Raw genomic sequence first — 24,123 nt, 5'->3', positions numbered from 1 at the left:
GTGCATTTGAATGGGGTATGCAACGCTGTTGGGTTTTTCACGCTCAACAGTTTCCTGTATGTAATCAAGAATGGTCCACCTTGTACAATGGTCCACACCTTGTAGAGTCCATGCCCGGATGAATTGAGGCTGTTCTGAGGACAAAACGGGGGGTGTGGTATTTGAGGGCAAAAAGGGGGGTTTGGTATATGAGGTGCACAACAAAACAATGGGGTGTGGGGAAATAAACAAAAAAAAGGTGTTTTATTAACTAAGTCAAATAATGAAATGTATATAATGAAGTCACCAATGTATGACAGTCCATCATAAGATACACTTATTGCCTGTTCACTCTTCTCTTTCCCTTCTACCAACCTAGGTCCAATACAAGCACCACCACCTGCTGGATAAGGGCAAGCACATCGGCGCCCGCAGCATTCTGGATGACCCGCGCATGCTACACTGCATGCAGATGGGCCGGCTGACGAGCGAGCAGGAGTACCGCAAAGACGCACTTTCCACCAGCGGCCAGTACCACCTCAATCCAGATATGATCAATTTAGTGACAGCCAAGAACGCCCAGGCTCTGGCCAGCGATCAGGACTACAGGAAGAGGCTCCATGCGTACACTGTCCTACCTGACGATATTAAAGTCCAATGGGCCAAGAAGGCCTACAACCTGCAGAGCGAGGTGAGGCAGCGAGGAGAAGGGTGGGTGGAAGATGAGAGTGGAGGGTGGAGGGGAGAGGGAGAACATGATTAAGGGAAATATACTATTAAGTATTAGGATATTGGAGCAGGGGCTTTCCCCTCAAATTAATTTAACAAATCATGTCCCAGGGTGCAACATTGTTTAGAATAGACTAGAAGAGAATACAATCAAATAGAATAATTTTTACCATAGTACATTTTCATCTCAACCAAAGTCTTTCCCAGGAAATACAAAGAACAATATTCAAATAAGAGTGTCAGTAAATATGAGGGTATAAATAGCAACCCTCTCCCTGCGTCTGTTTTCTAGAACCTGTACAAGTCGGATCTGAACTTCATGAAGGGCGTGGCCTGGGATGGTGTGGGGGCGCCTCAAATGGAGTTGGCAAAGAAAGCCGGAGAACTCACCAGTAATGTAAGTACACAACTAGCGGCCGTGTTACCTGAGAATTAAGAGAGTGAGAGTGTGTGTGTGTGTGTGTGACTGATCCTCATGTGAATTGGTCTTGCAGAAGAAATATCGTCAACTGCCAGACAGTCTGAAGTTCACCCAAGTGGCGGACTCTCCAGACATTGTTCATGCTAAGAACAGCTACCTCCAGTGCAGTGAGGTATGAGCTCCTATTCATTTTGTAAAATCGTCAGTGTTGAGAAGGGCTACTAAATCTAATGGAACTTGCTATTTGAGCAGACCAGGCTTCAAATACTATTTGGAAATGTGTAATATACAGCTGAGCTTGATTGAGCTTGCCTAGTCTCAAAAGAGCAAACACCACCCATTTGGCACTCCAGGCAGACTAAAGCAAACGCTATAAGTATTTGAAAGATTTACAATAGTATTTAAAACCATGTATGTCTGTGACCCCTTCAAAGGCAAATTCTGTGTAATTGTTATCAATGTTATTCTCATCACGTTACAGAGGCTGTATAAGTCTGGAGACTCGGACGCCATGCACAAATACACCTTACATGCAGACGACCCAGACTTCATCAGAGCAAGGATCAACGCCCAGCAGATTAGCAATGTAAGAGACCAACTATGCTTTTTTTTCTCTAATGCCTCTAATACCAGTTTATACAACTGATGTACCAACGGAGAGTTTGATACAACAGAGAGAGTTTGTCTACACAAAAGTGTTTAGATGAGTTGCCGAAACACATCACAATGGTTGTTAATCTCTCCATTGTACTACAAAAATATCAGTTGCATCACAACCTTGTGTCAAATGTGTTGTACATAAATTGTCAATCTGAGTGTGTACAGGGCCTGAAAATGTCAAACAAAATAATTAGATGCATAATATCCAAGACAAATCCAAACACTCAACATATGCAAGCATATGCAGATTGACCACACGGTGGTGCTATAACGGGCACATATTTATTCTCATTAATGCATATAAATCAGTCACGAATTTAAGTATTGTAACAACTTGGTACACATGTTCCAAACACTGTGAAGAGAACATATTCAAGCACATTCAGATCCACATGCAAATTCCAGTGAAATGATAAGACCTAGGAGGGTGCAACCTGGCATGATGGTAAAGCGCCAACACACCCTCTCATAAAATGCCTTGCCAATTGGCCACATTGTGGCACTATAACAAGCGATTGAAAATGCTCAATTTAAAAGGTCACGCCCCTCACCCCGTGTTAGCTAGGGTCCAAAAATGTGTACCTAGGTTCCTCTCCTCACACTGTGGGCCTGTAACGGGCACATGTTTATATCTCTTGATCTGTTTGACTCAGAATGATGGAATTTGGCACACATGCTCAGGGATATGAGTCTAGCTAACCTGTAAAGTACGATATAATTTGGCTGCATGAATGTTTTTTCCTGTCCAACGCACATTAATGCAAGCTCATTGGCTCATAGCAGCCATACTGTTTCAGTTAGAGTCCTGCAAAATGTTCAGTTTAAAGACATGGCTACATAGATGATATATACCAAATTTGGTGCCAAGCGGTACAGCGGTCCTGGAAAGGAAGACATTTAAAGTAGTCAACATCATTGAAAATGGTCCAAAATACCTCAAAAGCAAAATATTGCATGACTTGTTCAATGTGGAGTTCTGATATTTGGCAAGCATTGTAAACAGTACAGAATTAGCTCATCCTAGTGCAATGTGTCCAATTTGTCCTGATGGTGGCACAGTGAGCACACAGCTGATCCCCGGCAACGCTACCTGCAGCTTTAATTAATATTATTATTCCTCTTCTTCCATAAGGCAAAATTAAAATGCAAATTACAGTGAGATGGTGAGGCCTAGGAGGGTGCAACCTTACATGATGGTAAAGAGCCATGGGCCACACTTTGAAATCATGTAGTAACCAAAAAAGCATTAAACAAATCAAAATGTATTTTAGATTTTAGATTCTTCAAAGTAGCCACCCTTTGCCTTGATGACAGCTTTGCACACTCTTGGCATTCTCTCAAAATTTTCCAACAGTCATTAAGGAGTTCCCACATACTGTATGCTGAGCACGTGTTGGCTGCTTTTCCTTCCCTCTGCGGTCCAACTCATCCCAAACCATCTCAATTGGGTTGAGGTCAGGTGATTGTGGAGGCCAGGTCATCTGATGCAGCACTCCATCACTCTCCTTCTTGGTCAAACAGCCCTTAAACAGCCTGGAGGTGTGTTGGGTCATTGTCCTGTTGAAAAACAAATGATTGTCCCACTAAGCGCAAACCATATGGGATGGCGTATCGCTGCAGAATGCTGGTTAAGTGTGTCTTGAATTCTAAATAACTCACAGACAATGTCATCAGCAAAGCACCCCCACACCATCACACCTCCTCCTCTATGCTTCACGGTGGTAACCATATATGCGGAGATCACTCGTTCCCCTACTCTGCGTCTCCTAAAGACGCAGGCCTGGAACCAAAAATCTCATATTTGGACTCCAGACCAAAGGACAGATTACCACCGGTCTAATGTCCATTGCCCGTGTTTGTTGGCCCAAGCAAGTCTCTTCTTATTGGTGTCCCTTTGTAGGGGTTTCTTTGCAGCAATTCGACCATGAATTCACGCAGTCTTCTCTGAACATGTGTCTGTTACTTGAACTCTGTGAAGCATTTATTTGGGCTGCAATTCCTGAGGCTGGTAACTCTAGATTTAAGTCAAATCTGTAACTCAGCCACTCAGGAACATTCACTGTGTTCTTGGTAAGCAACCCCAGAGTATATTTGGCCCTGTGTTTTAGGTTATTCTCCTGCAGAAAAGTGAATTCATCTCCCAGTGTCTGGAGGAAAGTAGACTAAAACAGGAGGCTAGGATTTTGGCTATGCTTAGCTCCAGTCTGTTTATTTTTCATCCTGAAAAACTCCCTAGTCCTTAACAATTACAAGCATACCCATAACATGATGCAGCCACCATTATACTTGAAAATATGGAGAGTGGTAATCAGTAATGTGTTGTATTGGATTTGCCCCGAACATAACTATTTGAAAAAAAAAAGAGAGAATTTCTTTCCTAAATGTTTTTGCAATATTACTTTTGTGACTTGCAAACATGATGCATGTTTTGGATTCTGTACAGGCTTCCTTCTTTTCCCTTCGTTTATGTTAGTTATAGTTCTATATTATATTATAGTTAAGTTAGTATTGTGAAGTAACTACAATGTTGTTGATCCATCGTCAGGTTTCTCCTATCACAGCCATTAAACTGTGTAACTATTTTAATGTCAGCATTGGCCTCACTTTGAAATCCTCATACGGTTTTCTTTCTCTTCTGCAACTGAGTTAGGAAGGATGCCTGTATCTTTGTAATGACTGGGTGTATTGATACACCATCCAGAGTGTAATTAATAACTTCACGATGCTCAAAGGGATATTCAAGTTTTTTAAAAGTTTTTTTTACCCATCTACCAATAGGTACCATTCTTTGCGAGGCATTAGTAAACCTCCCTGGTCTTTATGGTTGAATCTGTGTTTAAAATTCACTGCTCGGCTGAGGGACATTACAGATAATTGTATTTGTGGGGTACAGAGATGAGGTAGTAATTTAAAAATAATGTTAAACACTATTATTGCACACAGACTGAGTCCATTCAACTTATTATGTTAAAATGAAGATGGCGCCAGAGAGGATGGCTGCCGTTTCATTGGCTCTTAACCAACTGTGCTATTTTGTTTATTTATTCGCATCGCTTGTAACTTATTTTGTACATAATGTTGCTGCTACCGTCTCTTATGACCGAAATGAGCTCCTGGACATCAGAACAGCGATTACTCACCTCGAATTGAACTAATCATTTTTCTTTAATGAGTCAGACGGGAAGGATATACTCCGAACACCTGAACAGGCCCTCATCCCCGTCATTCGATGGAGAAAGAAACTGAGATTTCGCGGAAAGAGATCGGGGTGCCTTGTGAGGATCAGGTGACGAGTGGTTAATCTGCCTTTGCCATCCGTACTGTTAGCCAACGTTCAATCGCTGGAACATAAATGGGACGAACTGAAAGCATGTATATCCTACCAACGGGACATTAAAAACTGTAATATCTTATGTTTCACAGAGGCGTGGCTGAATGCCGAAATTAATAACATACAGCTGGTGGGTTATACACTCTATCGGCAGGATAAAACAGCAGCCTCTGGTAAAACACGGGGCGGGGGCCAATGTATATTTGTTAACAACAGCTGGTGCAGGATATCTAAGGAAGTCTCAAGGTTTTACTCGCCTGAGGTAGAGTATCTCATGATAAGCTGTAGACCACACTATCTACCTAGAGTTCATCTGTATTTTTCATAGCTGTCTACATACCACCACAGACCGATGCTGGCACTAAAACCGCACTCAATGAACTGTATACCGCCATAAGCAAACAGGAAAATGCTTATCCAGAGGCGGCGCTCCTTGTGGCCGGGGACTTTAATACAGGGAAACTTAAATCTGTTTGACCTAATTTCTATTGCGTATTAAATGTGCAACCAGAGGGAAAAAACTCGAGACCACCTTTACTCCACACACAGAGACCCATACAACGCTCTCCCTCACCCTCCATTTGGCAAATCTGACCATAATTCCATCTCCATGATTCCTGCTTACAAGCAAAAATTAAAGCAGGAAGCACCAATGACTCGGTCTATAAAAAAAGTGGTCAGATGAAGCAGATGCTAAGCTACAGGACTGTTTTGTTAGCACAGACTGGAATATGTTCCAGGATTCTTCCGATGGCATTGAGGAGTACACCACATCAGTCACTGGCTTCATCAATAAGTGCATCGATAACGTCATCCCCACAGTGACTGTACATACAAACTCCAACCAGAAGCCATGAATTACAGGCAACATTCGAACTGAGCTAAAGGGTAGAGCTGCTGCTTTCAAGGAGCGGGATTCTAACCCGAAAGCTTATAAGAAATCACATTCTGCCCTCCGACGAACCATCAAACAGGAAAAGCTTCAATACAGAACCAAGATCGAAGCATGCTACACCGGCTCCAATGCTCGTCAGATGCGGCAGGGCTTGCAAACTATTAGACTACAAAGGGAAGCACAGACGAGAGCTCCCCAGTAAGACAAGCCTACCAGACGAGCTAAATAACTTCTATGCTCGCTTCGAGGCAAGTAACACTGAAACATGCATGAGAGCATCAGCTGTTTCAGACGACTGTGTGATCATGCACTCTGCAGCCGATATGAGTAAAACCTTTAAACAGGTCAACATTCACAAGGCCGCTGTGCCAGACTGATTACCAGGACGTGTACTCCAAACATGCGCTGATCAACTGGCAGGTGTCTTCACTGACATTTTCAACCTCTCCCTGTCCGTAATACCAACATGTTTTAAGCAGACCAACATAGTCCCTGTGCCCAAGAGCACTAAGGTAACCTGCCTAAATGACTACTGACCCGTAGCACTCACGTCTGTAGCCATGAAATGCTTTGAAAGGCTGGTCATAGCTCACATCAACAACATCATCCCAGAAACCCTAGACCCACTCCAATTTGCATACTTCCCCAACAGATCCACAGATGATGCAATCTCTATTGCACTTCACACTACCCTTTCACACGTGGACAAAAGGAACGCCTATGCGAGAATGCTATTCACTGACTACAGCTCAGCGTTCAACACCATAGTGACCTCAAAGCTTGTCAATAAGCTAAGGACTCTGGACTCTGCGTGCTTAGTCCCCTCTTGTACTCCCTGTTCACTCATGACTGCATGGCCAGGCACGACTCCAACACCATCATTACATTTTCCGATGACACAACAGTGATAGGCCTGATCACCGACAACGATGAGACAGCCTATAGGGAGGAGGTCAGAGACCTGACCCTGTGGTGCAAGGACAACAACCTCTCCCTCAGGGGTCCTCAGATCCTCAAAAGGTTTTACAGCTACTCCATCGATAGTATACTGACTGGTTGCATCACTGCCTGGTACGGCAACTGCTCGGCCTCTGACCGCAAGGCACTACAGAGGCTAGTGCGTACAGCCCAGTACATCACCGGGGCCAAGCTTCCTGTTTCGAAACGGCGCCGACTGAGATGGCCGCCTCGCTTCGCATTCCTAGGAAACTATGCAGTTTTTTGTTTTTTTACGTGTTATTTCTTACATTAGTACCCCAGGTCATCTTAGGTTTCATTACATACAGTCGAGAAGAACTACTGAATATAAGATCAGCGTCAACTCACCATCAGTACGACCAAGAATATGTTTTCCGCGACGCGGATCCTGTGTTCTGCCTTACAAACAGGACAACGGAATGGATCGCATGCAGCGACCCAAGGAAACGACTCCGAAAAAGAGGGAAACGAGGCGGTGTTCTGGTCAGACTCCGAAAAAGGGCACATCGCGCACCACTCCCCAGCATTCTTCTTGCCAATGTCCAGTCTCTTGACAACAAGGTTGACGAAATCCGAGCAAGGGTAGCATTCCAGAGGGACATCAGAGACTGCAACATCCTCTGCTTCACGGAAACATGGCTTACTGGGAAGACGCTATCCGATGCGGTGCAGCCAACGGGTTTCTCCACGCATCGCGCCGACAGAAACAAACATCTTTCTGGTAAGAAGAGTGGCGGGGGCGTATGCCTCATGACTAACGAGACATGGTGTGATGAAGGAAACATACAGGAACTCAAATCCTTCTGTTCACCTGATTTAGAATTCCTCACAATCAAATGTAGACCGCATTATCTTCCAAGAGAATTCTCTTCGATTATAATCACAGCCGTATATATCCCCCCCCAAGCAGACACATCGATGGCTCTGAACGAACTTTATTTAACTCTTTGCAAACTGAAAACCATTTATCCGGAGGCTGCATTCATTGTAGCTGGGGATTTTAACAAAGCTAATCTGAAAACAAGACTCCCTAAATTTTATCAGCATATCGATTGCGCAACCAGGGGTGGTAAAACCTTGGATCATTGTTACTCTAACTTCCGCGACGCATATAAGGCCCTGCCCCGCCCCCTTTCGGAAAAGCTGACCACGACTCCATTTTGCTGATCCCTGCCTACAGGCAGAAACTAAAACAAGAGGCTCCCACGCTGAGGTCTGTCCAACGCTGGTCAGACCAAGCTGACTCCACACTCCAAGACTGCTTCCATCACGTGGACTGGGACATGTTTCGTATTGCGTCAGATGGAAATATTGACGAATATTCAGAGCATGCGCAGACCAGCTGGCCGGTGTGTTTACGGACATATTCAATCAATCCCTATACCAGTCTGCTGTTCCCACATGCTTCAAGAGGGCCACCATTGTTCCTGTTCCCAAGAAAGCGAAGGTAACCGAGCTAAACGACTACCGCCCCGTAGCACTCACTTCCGTCATCATGAAGTGCTTTGAGAGACTAGTCAAGGACCATATCACCTCCACCCTACCTGACACCCTAGACCCACTCCAATTTGCTTACCGCCCAAATAGGTCTACAGACGATGCAATCTCAACCACACTGCACACTGCCCTAACCCACCTGGACAAGAGGAATACCTATGTGAGAATGCTGTTCATCGACTACAGCTCGGCATTCAACACCATAGTACCCTCCAAGCTCGTCATCAAGCTCGAGACCCTGGGTCTCGACCCCGCCCTGTGCAACTGGGTACTGGACTTCCTGACGGGCCGCCCCCAGGTGGTGAGGGGAGGCAACAACATCTCCTCCCGCTGATCCTCAACACGGGGCCCCACAAGGGTGCGTTCTGAGCCCTCTCCTGTACTCCCTGTTCACCCACGACTGCGTGGCCACGCACGCCTCCAACTCAATCATCAAGTTTGCGGACGACACAACAGTGGTAGGCTTGATTACCAACAACGACGAGACGGCCTACAGGGAGGAGGTGAGGGCCCTCGGAGTGTGGTGTCAGGAAAATAACCTCACACTCAACGTCAACAAAACTAAGGAGATGATTGTGGACTTCAGGAAACAGCAGAGGGAACACCCCCTATCCACATCGATGGAACAGTAGTGGAGAGGGTAGCAAGTTTTAAGTTCCTCGGCATACACATCACAGACAAACTGAATTGGTCCACTCACACTGACAGCGTCGTGAAGAAGGCGCAGCAGAGCCTCTTCAACCTCAGGAGGCTGAAGAAATTCGGCTTGTCACCAAAAGCACTCACAAACTTCTACAGATGCACAATCGAGAGCATCCTGGCGGGCTGTATCACCGCCTGGTACGGCAACTGCTCCGCCCTCAACCGTAAGGCTCTCCAGAGGGTAGTGAGGTCTGCACAACGCATCACCGGGGGCAAACTACCTGCCCTCCAGGACACCTACACCACCCGATGTTACAGGAAGGCCATAAAGATCATCAAGGACATCAACCACCCGAACCACTGCCTGTTCACCCCGCTATCATCCAGAAGGCGAGGTCAGTACAGGTGCATCAAAGCTGGGACCGAGAGACTGAAAAACAGCTTCTATCTCAAGGCCATCAGACTGTTAAACAGCCACCACTAACATTGTGTGGCTGCTGCCAACACACTGTCATTGACACTGACCCAACTCCAGCCACTTTAATAATGGGAATTGATGGGAAATGATGTAAATATATCACTAGCCACTTTAAACAATGCTACCTTATATAATGTTACTTACCCTACATTATTCATCTCATATGCATACGTATATACTGTACTCTAGATCATCGACTGCATCCTTATGTCACTAGCCACTTTAACTATGCCACTTTGTTTACTTTGTCTACATACTCATCTCATATGTATATACTGTACTCGATACCATCTACTGTATGCTGCTCTGTACCATCACTCATTCATATATCCTTATGTACATATTCCTTATCCCCTTACACTGTGTATAAGACAGTAGTTTTGGAATTGTTAGTTAGATTACTTGTTGGTTATCACTGCATTGTCGGAACTAGAAGCACAAGCATTTCGCTACACTCGCATTAACATCTGCTAACCATGTGTATGTGACAAATAAAATTTGATTTGATTTGCCATCCAGGACCTCCATACCAGGCAGTCAGAGGAAGGCCCTGAAAATGGTCAAAGACTCTAGCCACCCTAGTCATAGACTGTTCTCTCTGCTACCGCATGGCAAGCGGTACCGGAGTGCCAAGTCTAGGTCCAAGAGGCTTCTAAACAGCTTCTACCCCCAAGTCATAAGAACATCTAATCAAATGGCTACCCAGACTATTTGCACTTCCCCCTCCCCTCTTCTACGCTGCTGCTACTCTCTATTATCTATGCATAGTCACTTAATAGCTCTACCTACATGTGCCCCCGCACATTGACTCTGTACCGGTACCCCCCTCCACCCCTGTATATAGTCTCGCTATTGTTACATTACTGCTGCTCTTTCATTACTTGGTATTCTTATCTCTTACTTGCTTGGGGGTATTTCCTTAAAACTGCATTGTTGGTTAAGGGCTTGTAAGTTAGCATTTCACTGTAAGGTTGTATTCATCACGTGACAAATAAACTTTGATTTGATTTGGCTTGTTAAACACATTTTAACTCCTAAACTTACTTGACATAACAGAGGGGTTTAATACTTATGGAATCGAGACATGCCAGTTTTTCATTTTTTATTAAATTGTAAATCATTTCTAAAATGTGGTATTGTGGTGTAGGCCAGTGATATTTTTTTCCTTAAATGTAATTCATTTTAAATTCAGGTTGTAACAACAAAATGTTGAAAAAGTCAAGGGGTGTGAATACTTTCTGAAGGCACTGTATACGGTGCATTCGGAAAGTATTCAGACCCCCTGACTTATTCAATCTACACACAATACCCCATCGTGACAAAGCAAACACAGGTTTTTATATATATATTTTTTAAATATCACATTTACATAAGTATTCAGACCCTTTACTCAGTACTTTTTTCACACACCTTTGGCAGCATTTGCAGCCTCAAGTCTTCTTGGGTATGACACTACAAGCTTGGCACACCTGTATTTGGGGAGTTTCTCCCATTCTTCTCTTCAGATTCTTTCAAGCTCTGTCAGTTTGGATGGGGAGCGTCGCTGCACAGCTATTTTCAGGTCGCTCCAGAGATGTTTGATCGGGTTCAAGTCCGGGCTCGGGCTAGGCAACTCAAGGACATTCAGAGACTTGTCCCAAAGCCACTCCTGCATTGTCTTGGCTGTGTGCTGAGCTACCGTGTCCTGTTGGAAGGTGAACCTTCTCCCCAGCCTGAAGTCCTGAGCGCTCTGGAGAAGGTTTCCTTCAAGGATCTCTCTGTACTTTTCTCCGTTCATCTTTCCCTTGATCCTGACTAGTCTCTCCATCCCTAACGCTGAAAGACATCCCCACAGCATGATGCTGCCTTCACCATGTTCACCATAGGGACGGTGCCAGTTTTTCTCCAGATGTGATGCTTGGCATTCAGTCCAAAGAGTTCAATCTTGGTTTCATAAGACCAGAGCATCTTGTTTCTCGTGGTCTGAGATTCCTTTAGGTGCCTTTTGGCAAATTCCAAGGAGGCTGTCATGTGCCGTTTACTGAGGAGTGTCATCCGTCTGATTGGTGGAGTTCTCCCATCTCCACAGAGGAGCTATTGAGCTCTGTCACAGGGACCATCGGGTTCTTTGTCACCTCCCTGACCAAGGCCCTTCTCCCCTATTGCTCAGTTTGGCCGGGTGGCCAGCTCTAGGAAGTCTTGGTGGTACCAAACTTCTTCCATTTAAGAATGATGGGAGGCCACTGTGTTCTTGAGGACCTTCAATGCTGCAGAATCTGCAGAATGCTGCAGAACCCCAGATCTGTGCCTTGACACAATCCTGTCTCGGAACTCTACGGACAATTCCTTCGACCTCATGGCTTGTTTTTTGCTCTGTCAACTGTGGGACCTTATATATTTATTTTTTAATTTTTTATTTCACCTTTATTTAACCAGGTAGTCTAGTTTAGAACAAGTTCTCATTTGCAACTGCGACCTGGCCAAGATAAAGCATAGCAGTGTGAACAGACAACAACACAGAGTTACACATGGAGTAAACAATAAAGACAGGTATATGCCTTTCCAAATCATGTTCAATCACTTGAATTTACCACAGCTGGACTCCAATCAAATTGCAGAAACATCTCAAGGATTATCAATGGGAAACATGATGCACCTGAGCTCAATTTCGAGTCCTATAGCAAAGGGTCTGAATACTTATGTAAATAAGGTATTTCTGTTTTGTTTTTGTTTTTTACATTTGCAACTATTTCTAAACCTGTTTTCACTTTTTCATTGTGGGGTATTGTGTGTAGATTGATGAGCGGATAAAAGGAAGGGGTCAGAATACTTTCCGAATGCAATGCCCGATAATTACTCCTCAGTTTGTAGGGATGCATGATTGGCAATGTGCCATTTTGTACCAGACAAGTACTGTTATCGACTTTGTTATATACAGTGTACTTGACATAAGTACCAGACCAAAACACCAGAGTAAGCCTAAATACACATTTCCATGCCACAAGAATGAAAATGTAATGAACCATGTGCTAAAACAGTGGGGGTAACCCACCCAGATCTTCATGCATCACCTACTGTGTATGAACAGTCCATAGTGAAACACAAAAACTATCCTGATTTAGTAACCATGCCTGTCTATCTCTTTGTCCCGGCCTCTGCAGAAAGCCTATAAAGCGTCTGGGGATGAGATGAGGTCGGCAGGCTACGACTTGAGGCTGGATGCTATTCCCTTCCAGACGGCCAAGGCTTCCACGAATATCGCCAGTGATGTGAGTTTAGTTTACACGAGAAAAAAGCAACGAAAAATACTAACACATTGCTGTTTTAATTGTCTTTCTTGCACTTACACTTGTATTTTACTTACTAGCACTGATTTTGCTAATAGCTGCTTTATTGAGGGAGGTTTTTGTCTTACCTTGGACGTTACACCAATTTGTTGATTTTGAGAAGTCTGACTTGGTTAAAAAAAAGTTTGATTTCACCTTATTGTAACATTCTGTCGTAAAGATCACATTCAACTTCTCTCACCCATCTCTCAAATCAGCCGTATATCCCCTTGTGACAGCAGGAATGGAAGCTTGTTGTGTGCAACAGGCAGTGGCAATTTACCCTTTGCTAAGCCCCGCCCCTCTTGGTTACTGTTGCAACCTTGGACAACATTTTCCCAGGAAGCCCAATTTCACCTTCTAACCACTGGCGAAAGGCCCTCACAATAATCTCAAATGTGTTTTCAACACACATTGAAAATAAACACAGACTACCCCTTGCTAATCAGGAAACTCTTGCGTATGTTGTGGTGGACTGTCATTACAATTGCTTCACGGCAATTTGGTAAAATTATGTTTGTGGTGTGACTAGGCACTGAACTCTCAAATCGTATCCTTATGTTGACAACAGACAGTTGTATTAATAACATGGCTAATTTAGCTAGCTAGAAAACAAGTTTTATCAAGTGGCGAGCTAACATTAGCAACATTTGGTGGTCAATGATACTGAGCGCTAGCTAAACAGCTGAGATACAGTGGTTGCTCAACTAAAAGTTTTGAGATTATACTGCGGGATTATACTGCGTAATTTGTGTTTTGGTACGGTACCCTGGCGCACTGCTTCATTGCTCCAGACCAGCCCAAGGGGGAGTTAGAGCACTGGTTATGCTTTTGGGTCCCAAGGTGCTAATGTGTCTAATTGACAATGAATGGGCAACGTGAAACAAATAGAAACAGATAATTCTGCACAACTTCAACATTTTTATTTAAATTAATCGAATGATGAAGAAGGTAATTGAATATAGAACAATCGGTAAGAATTGCTATTCTTCTGTCCTGCACGCTCACACCCGGAAAAATACACTTATTATTTTGTCACTAACTCGTCAGTATTACTTACTACTTACTTACCAAAGGTTTTTATTCTATGAGAAACTAAAATGTTCAATTGTATTCCATGATATTCTTAAGATATATGTGTTGACTGAATATTAGCAAGTGATCTCTGTTGCGCTGCTCTGAAACAAGTATGGGGACTGGTCTTGATAAATCACAGAGATTTGTTTTCTCACTGAATTTCAGTTTGGGTATTGGTTAGACTGCAATTAGGGTGTGAAAATGTTATGCTCTTAGTACTGTAGCCTAGTCCCGACAATAAGCTTCCCACAATAAGTTGGGTGAATTTTGGCCCATTCCTCCCGACAGAGCTGGTGTAACTGAGTCAGGTTTGTAGTCCTCCTTGCTTGCACATGCTTTTTCAGTTCTGCCCACAAATTGTCTATGGGATTGAGGTCAGGGCTTTGTGATGGCCACTCCAATACCTTGACTTTGTTGTCCTTAAGCCATTTTGCCACAGCTTTGGAAGTATGCTTGGGGTCATTGTCCATTTGGAAGTCCCATTTGCAACCAAGCTTTAGATTCCTGACTGATGTCTTGAGATGTTGCTTCAATATATCCACATAATTTTCATTCCTCATTATGCCATCTATTTTGTGAAGTGCACCAGTGCCTCCTGCAGCAAAGCACCCCCACAACATGATGCTGCCACCCCCGTGCTTCACGGTTGGGATGGTGTTCTTTGGCTTGTAAACCTCCCCCTTTTCCCTCCAAACATAACGATGGTCATTATGGCCAAACAGTTCTATTTTTGTTTCTTCAGACCAGAGGACATTTCTACAAAAAGTATGATTTGTCCCCATGTGCAGTTGCAAACCGTAGTCTGTTTTTTTATGGCGGTTTTGGAGCAGTGGCTTCTTCCTTGCTGAACGGCCTTTCAGCTTATGTTGATATAGGAGTTGTTTTACTGTGGATATTGATACTTTTCACCGGTTTCCTCAAGCATCTTCACAAGGTCCTTTGCTGTTGTTCTGGATTGATTTGCACTTTTCGCACCAAAGTATGTTCATCTCTAGGAGACAGATCGCGTCTCCTTCCTGAGCGGTATGACAGCTGCGTGGTCCCATGGTGTTTATACTTTCGTACTATTGTTTGTACAGATGAACGTGGTACCTTCAGGTGTTTGGAAATTGCTCCCAAGGATGAACCAGACTTGTGGAGGTCTTCAAAGTTTTATTGATGTCTTTGCTGATTTCTTTTGATTTTTCCCATGATGTCATGCAAAGAGGCACTGAGTTTGAAGGCAGGCCTTGACATGCATCCACAAGTACACCTCCAATTAACTCAAATGATGTCAATTAGCCTATCAGAAGCTTCTAAAGCCATGACATAATTTTCCGTCATTTTCCCAAGCTGTTTAAAGGCACAGTCAACTTAGTGTATGTAAACTTCTGACCCACTGGAATGGTGATACAGTGAATTATACGTGAAGAAATCTGTCTATAAACAATTTTTGGAAAAAATGACTTGTGTCATGCACAAAGTAGATGTCCTAACCAACTTGCCAAAACTATAGTTTGTTAACAAGAAAATTGTGGAGTGGTTGAAAAACTAGTTTTAATGACTCCAACCTAAACGTATGTAAACTTGTGAGTTGTATTTTACACGTTCTTACCTCATCACCATTATTGTTTATGTGGAGAGTGAACAGTAATGGACCAAGTATAGAACCTTGGAGGACCCCTTTAACCAACTCCAATGGCTCCGACTGGATGTCATCGACTCTAACAGCCCGACTTCTATCCTTTAGATAGTCATGAAACCAACAACAGGCATCCGATCCCAGTCCTATTGATGACAGCTTACCCAAAAGTATCACATGGTCTACAGTGTCAAAAGCTTTAGACAAATCTATGAACAAGGCGGCACAGTACTTTGTATTATCTAGGGCATTTGTAATATCATTTACAACACGTACAGTGGCCATAGTGCTACTGTGTTTAGGTTTGAAGCCAGATTGATTGCTAGAAAGAGTATTTTTAACAGTTAAAAATTATTGTAGTCGTTGTAGCACCAATGACTCTAAATTTTAGCCAAACAGGAGAGCTTAGAGATGGGCCGATAATAATCCAATTCTCTACCATCACCTCCCTTGAGGAGTGGTAAAACAAAAGCTGTTTTTCAAGATTTAGGAATCTTTCCTACGACTAATGTTTGATTAAAGATATGCGTCACTGCACTAGTAATTATAGGTGCCCCCGCATTTGAGTAAATATGGATCCAGATTGTCAGCGCCTAATGATTTCTTCGAATCTATAACAGATAGTGCAGATAAGACCTCATCTTCTGTGACTTTTTGGAAATGAAAAACCGGCTTACTGTTTTCCACATCAGTTGATGGGCTGAAACAATAGACCGGTCAGGATCATGAGAGCCAAGTGTAGAGCCAAGTGGAATTGGGCGATTCTCTAAAATGGTCCTGTCTTTGCACCCTCAGTTCCGCTACAAGGAAGCCTTTGTGAAGGAGAAGGGTCAGCAGGTGGGGCTGCTCAGTGTCGAAGATGACCCAAAGATGGTGCACTCCCTGGCAGCCAGCAAGCTCCAGAGCTGCCTGGGGTACAAGAGGCAGGCTCAAGAGACGCGCTCCCAGTTCAAGATGCATGCCAACCAGCCTGTGTTCCAGCAGGCCAAGAAGAGCCAAGCTCTGGCCAGCAACCAGACCTACCACCAGAGGCTCCATGACTACACCTTTGACCCTCAGCAGCTCAACGTCCAACACGCCAAGCAGGCCTACAAGCTGCAGAGTGACGTGAGTGTGTGTGTGTGCTCGTGCATGAATGTGTTTGTGTGTCTGTGGGGGGGTACCCATTGTAAATTGTAGAAAAGGTTTAGAGTTTAAGGTATACTCAATTTACTGGGATTCCAGAGCAGAGAATAATATAGTGAAGACATCAAAACTATGAAATAACACATGGAATCATGTAGTAACCAAAAAAGTGTTAAACAAATCAAAATATATTTTAATGTTAGATTCTTCAAAGTAGCCACCCTTTGCCTTGATGACAGCTTTGCACACTCTTGGTATTCTCTCAACCAGCTTCACCTGGAATGCTTTCCCAACAGTCTTGAAGGAGTTCCCACATATGCTGAGCACTTGTTGGCTGCTTTTCCTTCACTCTGCGGTCCAACTCATCCCAAACCATCTCAATTGGGTTGAGGTCGGGTGATTGTGGAGGCCAGGTCATCTGATGCAGCACTCCATCACTCTCCTTCTTGGTCAAATAGCCCTTATACAGCCTGGAGGTGTGTTGGGTCATTGTCATGTTGAAAAACATATGATAGTTTCACTAAGTGCAAACCATATGGGATGGCGTACCGCTGCAGAATGCTGTGGTAGCCATGCTGGTTAAATGTGCCTTGAATTGTAAATAAATCACAGACAGTGTCACCAGCAAAGCACACCCACACCTTCACACCACCTCTTCCATGCTTCACAGTGGGAATTACACATGCGGAGATCATCCGTTCGCCTACTGTGTCTCACAAGACACAACGGTTGGAACCAAAAATCTCATATTTGGACTCATCAGACCAAAGAACAGATTTCCACTGGTCTAATGTCCACTGCTCGTGTTTCTTGGCCCAAACAAGTCTCTTCTTCTTAGTGGTGTCCTTTAGTACTGGTTTATTTGCTGTAAGTCGACCATGAATTCCTGATTCATGCAGTCTCCTCTGGACAGTTGATGTTGAGATGTGTCTGTTACTTGAACTCTGTTAAGCATTTATTTGGGCTGCAATCTGAGGTGCGGTTAACTCTAATGAACATATCCTCTACAGCAGAGGTAACTCTGGGTCTTCCTTTCCTGTGGCGGTCCTCATGAGAACCAGTTTCATCATAGCTCTTGATGGTTTTGCGACTGCACTTGAAGAAACTTTCAAAGTTCTTGAAATTTCCGGATTGACTGACCTTCATGTTTAAAGTAATGATGGACTGTCATTTCTCTTTGCTTATTTGAGCTGTTCTTGCCATAATATGGACTTGGTCTTTTACCAAATAGGGTTATCTTCTGTATACCACCCCTACCTTGTCACAACAGAACTGGCTCAAACGCATTAAGAAGGAAAGAAATTCCACAAATTAACTTTTTAAGAAGGCACACCTATTACTTGAAATGCATTCTAGGTGACTACCTCCATGAAGCTGGTTGAGAGAATGCCAAGAGTGTGCACAGCTGTCATCAAGGCAAAGGGTGGCAACTTAGAAGAATCTAACATGTAAAATATATTTAGATTTGTTGAACACTTCTTTTTGGTTACTACATGATTTCATGTGAGTTAGTTCATAGTTTTGATGTCTTCACTATTATTCTACAATGTAGAAAATTGTCAAATTCAAGATAAACCCTCTTGACTGGTACAAGATATGCACTGTGTGTACAAAACATTAGGATTACCTTCCTAATATCGACTTGTGCCCCCCAACGCGATCTGTTGCAGGTGAACTACAAGTCAGATCTGAACTGGATCAGGGGTGTGGGCTGGACCCCCCCTGGCTCCCATAAGGTGGAGATGGCCCGGCGGGCTGCAGAACTGGGCCTGGCAGAGAGCGTGAGCACTGAGGAGGCCATTGCCCAGTACCAACACATGATGATGATGGTGAGAGAGCGAAATACAGCATGCTTTTATGTATATTGTTTAAATAAAATGCTATTGCAACCTCTTTGCAATAAGAAATTGAGAAAAAGCTCAAGAGAAGTTTCAAGTTCCTCTGTCCAGTGTCTTGTGTTCTTCTGCCCATCTTAATCTTTTATTTTTATTGGCCAGTCTGAGATATGTATTTTTCTTTGCAACTCTGCCTAGAAGGCCAGCATCCCGGAGTTGCCTCTTCACTGTTGACGTTGAGACTGGTGTTTTGCGGGTACTATTTAATGAAGCTGCCAGTTGAGGACTTGTGAGGCATCTGTTTCTCAAACTAGACACTAATGTACTTGTCCTATTGCTCAATTGTGCACCGGGGCCTCCCACTCCTCTTTCTATTCTGGTTAGAGCCAGTTTGCGCTATTCTGTTAAGGGAGTAGTACACAGCGTTGAGATCTTCAGTTTCTTGGCAATTTCTCGCATGGAATAGCCTTCATTTCTCAGAACAAGAATAGACTGACGAGTTTCAGAAGAAAGTTATTTGTTTCTGGCCATTTTGTAAGCCTGTAACTCACAAATGCTGATGTACCAGATACTCAACTAGTTTAAAGAAGGCCAGTTTTATTGCTTCTTTAATCAGGACAACAGTTTTCAGCTGTGCGAACATAATTGCAAAATGGTTTTCTAATGACCAATTAGCCTTTTAAAATTATAAACTTGGATTAGCTAACACAACGTGCCATTGGAACACAGGAGTAATGGTTGCTGATAATGGGCCTCTGTGCGCCTATGTAGCTATTCTGTTAAAAACAGCTGTTTCCAGCTACAATAGTCATTTATAACATTAACAATGTCTACACTGTATTTCTGATCAATTTGATGTTATTTTAATGGACAACAAAATGTGCTTCTCTTTCAAAAAGAACGAAAGTAACCCCAAACTTTTGAACAGTGTATACATTCACCTGTGGATACTTTCATGAAATACAGCTCTCGCCCATGAAAACCAGCACACAGTCATTGTTTTCACCTATATTAAATACAAGTCTCCACTCCAGTATTCCCTTCCCCTTCCCTTGTCTTTGCGGCGAACATGGCACAACTGCACGTCTATTCTCTGATAGGGACGCACCCGAATCGATCACCTAATATGACCCGTCTGCGTTGACCGACCCTCCGAACAACGTTCTGGTGAGACTCTGTATACTGAAATCCCACCTCAGACCATACGATGATACAACCCGACCGTAATGCCGGAGCACGTAGGCCCCCACCCGGAGACCTTTTATAGATCTGTGCTAGACATTCCGGATATGTCACAGTCCTTCCCCCAAATTCAAAACTACTACCAATAGTCTGCATTCTTATGATGACCGGCCTCTATTTCAGGGTACCCCTCTCACCAACAATCACATAAACAAATTGAAACTTCACTCTCCTACAGATACAGAAAGGGTAGATGGCCCTTATGAGGCACAGGAGGTATTGGTAAGAAACTAGCTTACCTTTTTTTATTTTAGTCTGTTCACCTCCACTACCGATTCTCCTTCCCACCAAGTCTCTCTCAAAGGTGAATCCTGTTCGTGCAACGCCAATTGTTAAAAATGAAAATGCTATTGCAATATGGAATCAATCTACATACAATATCCCATAATGACAATGTGAAAACAGGTTTTATACATTTTTGCAAATGTATTACAAATCAAAAACAGATAACTTATTTACATAAGTATTCAGACTCTTTGCTATGAGACTTGAAACTGAGTTCAGGTGCATCCTGTTTCAGTGGAAGGCACAAAATATTGTCAAAGACTCCAGCTACCCAAGTCAGACTGTTCTCTCTGCAAATGCACGGGAAGCGGTACCGATGCACCAAGTCTGGAACCATCAGGACCCTGAACAGCTTCTACCCCCAAGCTCTCTGCACATGGACTCCGTAGTGGTGCCCTGTGTATATAGCCATGTTCTCAGTACTTATTGTGCGATTCCTTTTTGTTATTATTATTATTCTATTATTTCTCCTTTTTTCATTCTCTTCATTGTTGGGAAGGTTCACAGATCTACCTGTTGTTTACGAAGCATATGACATTACATTTACATTTAAGTCATTTAGCAGACGCTCTTATCCAGAGCGACATACAATTAGATTTTAGGATTTGATCTCCACTTATCAATGAGAATGACAGATCTAACACATTTATATCTGCAAGGAGTCTGGTTATACACAAAACTAATATGGAAGGTGTAAATATGTCCAATCTCTCTCTTCATCCACCAGCAGCAGATGGAGGAGCAGCAGCAGGTGTCAGAACCTGTTGAGACCAGCAAAGAGTTCCAGCAGTCGGGAGTCAATCTAGACGCAATGGAGATCCTCCACGTCAAGAGGAAGAAGACCATCCAAACGGTGAAGAAGTCCAATTCCTCCTCCATGGATAGCAGCGTCAAGAAGTTAATGATGTCTTCCAACTCAGCCATAGAGTCAATGATGGCTTCCACCTCTGTCTCAGCCATTGAGAACACAGTCAAGATGTCCACAACGAGTGCGGCATCGGCCATAGAAAATGCTTAGACAATGTTGTGAGAAGGTGTTGCCTTAGGGCATGTATCGCACGTATTCCACAGAGGGGGCCGAGTGTCTGTGCGTTTTCACTCCTCCCTTGTACTTGATTGATGAATTAAGGTCACTAATTGGTAAGGAACTCACCTCATCTGGTTGTCTAGGTCTTAAACCAGCAGACACTTGGCCCTCCATGGAATGAGTTTGACACCCCTGCCCTAGGGGGTAGGTGGAAGTTGCTTCTAACTGATATAGGGTCTGGTCTTTTTTAATTCACCTGATGGATGAAGTAAGGGATTGGAGTTGGGTTACCTGATCCTAGATCTATTAAGAGCAATGTCTACCCCAAGATTAGATAATGTTGTGAGGGAACTGTGCATGTAGAATCAGGAAGGGAATTGAAAAGTGCTTCAAGTGGTTTATGTTGAAGGTTACCTCATTACACATTCATAACCAATACACAACATTCATAAGAAAGTATATGAGAATGTCATAATTTATTTTTCAACAATGACAAGTTTATATTTTTGTTACAGTGCCTTCAGAAAGTATTCATACCCCTGGACTTCATACCCCTCCACATTTTGTTGCGTTACACCCCGAATTCAAAATGTATTAAATCAATTTTTTTCCTTACCCATCTACACACAATACCCCATAATGACAAAGTGAAAACATGTTTTTTGAAATGTTTGCAAATGTATTGAAAATGAAATACAGAAATATCTCATTTGCATAAGTATTCACACCCCTGAATCAATTCTTGTTAGAAGGATATTTGGCAGCGATTACAGCCACGAGTCTCTAAGAGCTTTGCATACCTGGATCGTACAATATTTGCACATTTATTATTTATAAAATTCTGTCAAGTTGGTTGTTGATCATTGCTAGACAGGCATTTTTAAGTCTTGCCATAGATTTTCAAGCAGATTTAAGTCAAAACTGTAACCAGGCCATTTAGAATCATTCAATGTCGTCTTGGTAAGCAACTCAAGTGTGTTTTATGTTATTGTCCTGCTGAAAGGTGAATTTGCCTGCCAGTGTCTGTTGGAAAGCAGACAGAACCAGGTTTTCCTCTAGGATCTGCGTATGCTTAGTTGTATTCGGGGGGGGGGGGGGGGTTATCCCCCAAAAATTCCTAGTCCTTGCCGATGACATTCTTAACCATATCATGATGCAGCCACCACCATACTTGAAAATGGGAAGAGTGATACTCAGTGATGATGTGTTGGATTTGACCCAAAGGAAACGCTTTGTATTCAGGACATAAAGTTAATTTCTTTGCCACATTTATTTCAGTTTTACTTTTGCCTTATTGCATGTTTTGGAATATTTGTATTCTTTACAGGCTTCTTTGTTTTCAGTCTGTCGTTTAGGTTAATATTGTGGTGGTGTAACTACAATGTTGATTCGTCCTCAGTTTTCTCCTATCACACCCATTAAACTCAGTAACTGTCAGGAACAGTCACCACTGGCCTCAGTGAAATCCCTGAGCGGTATCCTTCCTCTCCAGCAAGTTAGGAAGGACACCTGTATTTTTGTCGTCTGGGTGTATTGATACACCATCCAAAGTGTAATTAATAAAAGTGTACTTGTGTGTGCTGTAAAGTGTTAGTCCCATGTTTCATGAGCTGAAATAAAAGATCTTAGGAATATGCATACGCAAAAAAAAGGTTATTTCTCTCAAATGTTGTGCACAAATGTGTTTACATCCCTGTTGGTGACCATTTCTCCTTTGCCAAGATAATCCATCCAACTGACAGGTGTGACATATCAAGAAGCTGAATAAACAGCATGATCATACACAGGTGCACCTTATGCTGGGGACAATAAAAGACCACTCTAAAATGTGCAGTTTTGTCACACTTCGCCACAAATGTTTTGAGGGTGCGTGCAATTGGCATGCTTTTTTAAGGTATCTGTGACCATCTCTATTCCAATTCATGTGAAATCCATAGATTAGGGCCTAATTCATTTGTTTGAATTTACTCATTTGAAATTGTTGCATGTTGCGTTTATATTTGTATTTAGTATATGTGACTTGTTAAGCACATTTTTACTCCTGAATGTATTTAGGCTTCCCATAACAAAGGGGTTGAATACTTATTGACACAAGACATTTCAACGTTTAATTTTAAATTAATTTGTAAACATTTCTAAAAACATAATTCCACTTTGACATTATGGTGTATTGTGTGTAAGCCAATGACACAACATCTAAATGTAATCCATTGTAAATTCAGGCTGTAATACAACAAAATGTGGGAAAGTAAAGGGTTGTGAATACTTTCTGAAGGCTCTGTATGTCACAATAATGATCCTGTCGACTTGCATTCATGAAATGCAATAAAATAGTTATTTTGTACAGCATGTTGATGTGTTGTGTATGGCTTATGAATATTGGTCTCCTGAGTGGCGCAGCGGTCTAAGGCACTGCATTGCAGTGCTTGAGGTGTCACTACAGACATCCTGGTTCAAATCCAGGCTGTATCACAACCGGCCATGATTGAGAGTCCCATAGGGCGTCGCACGATTGGCCCAGCGTCGTCCGGGTTCGGCCGGTGTAGGCCGTCATTGTAAATAAGAATTTGTTCTTAACTGACGTGCCTAGTTAAATAAAGGTTACATTTTAAAAAATGTAATGAAACCCTTATTTTTTTACCCTTCAAATCAAGTAAAGTGTAAAAGGAGAGGGAGAAGGAAATATGTAGAAAGTGCTTTCAGAAAATGTGTTTTTTTACATGTACATTTTTTTCCTACCCTCGCTCCACTTGATGTTAAACTGATTTTATAGCAGCAGGCAGTAGCAATCGCAATGATCAGAGTAAAATACGCAGTAGAAGAGACCAGTGAAATGATCAAACTGATTTATCGTAGTGCTACTGCCTGCTGCTAGCTAATCTCAATGATCAGAGTAAAACATGGAGTAGAAGAGACCAGTGAAATGATCAAACTGATTTATCGTAGTGCTACTGCTAGCTAATCTCAATGATCAGAGTAAAACATGGAGTAGAAGA

At 42.9% G+C, this 24,123-nt stretch overlaps 1 protein-coding gene across 3 annotated transcripts in view; it reads left to right on the top strand.

The window, feature by feature from the left end:
• nrap (nebulin-related anchoring protein) overlaps nucleotides 1–23,471 on the top strand; it is a 105,680-nt gene extending 82,209 nt beyond the window's left edge. For 2 of the 3 annotated variants that reach the window (XM_065002373.1, XM_065002371.1), the window contains 8 exons: nucleotides 359–670; nucleotides 1,001–1,105; nucleotides 1,203–1,301; nucleotides 1,611–1,715; nucleotides 12,751–12,858; nucleotides 16,409–16,720; nucleotides 18,409–18,567; nucleotides 20,828–23,471. In XM_065002373.1, coding sequence (XP_064858445.1) covers nucleotides 359–670; nucleotides 1,001–1,105; nucleotides 1,203–1,301; nucleotides 1,611–1,715; nucleotides 12,751–12,858; nucleotides 16,409–16,720; nucleotides 18,409–18,567; nucleotides 20,828–21,118 — 1,491 coding nt within the window. In that variant the 3' untranslated portion in view covers nucleotides 21,119–23,471. The remainder of the gene's footprint in view (nucleotides 1–358; nucleotides 671–1,000; nucleotides 1,106–1,202; nucleotides 1,302–1,610; nucleotides 1,716–12,750; nucleotides 12,859–16,408; nucleotides 16,721–18,408; nucleotides 18,568–20,827) is intronic. The other variant, XM_065002372.1, reaches the window with a different exon arrangement.
• The last annotated feature ends 652 nt before the right edge of the window (nucleotides 23,472–24,123 follow it).

Source organism: Oncorhynchus nerka, linkage group LG16 (genome assembly GCF_034236695.1).
Source record: "Oncorhynchus nerka isolate Pitt River linkage group LG16, Oner_Uvic_2.0, whole genome shotgun sequence".
In the NCBI taxonomy this organism is placed as follows: domain Eukaryota; kingdom Metazoa; phylum Chordata; class Actinopteri; order Salmoniformes; family Salmonidae; genus Oncorhynchus; species Oncorhynchus nerka.
The sequence above is the reverse complement of the archived record's forward strand: the minus strand, read 5'-3'. Positions and strand labels throughout refer to the sequence as shown.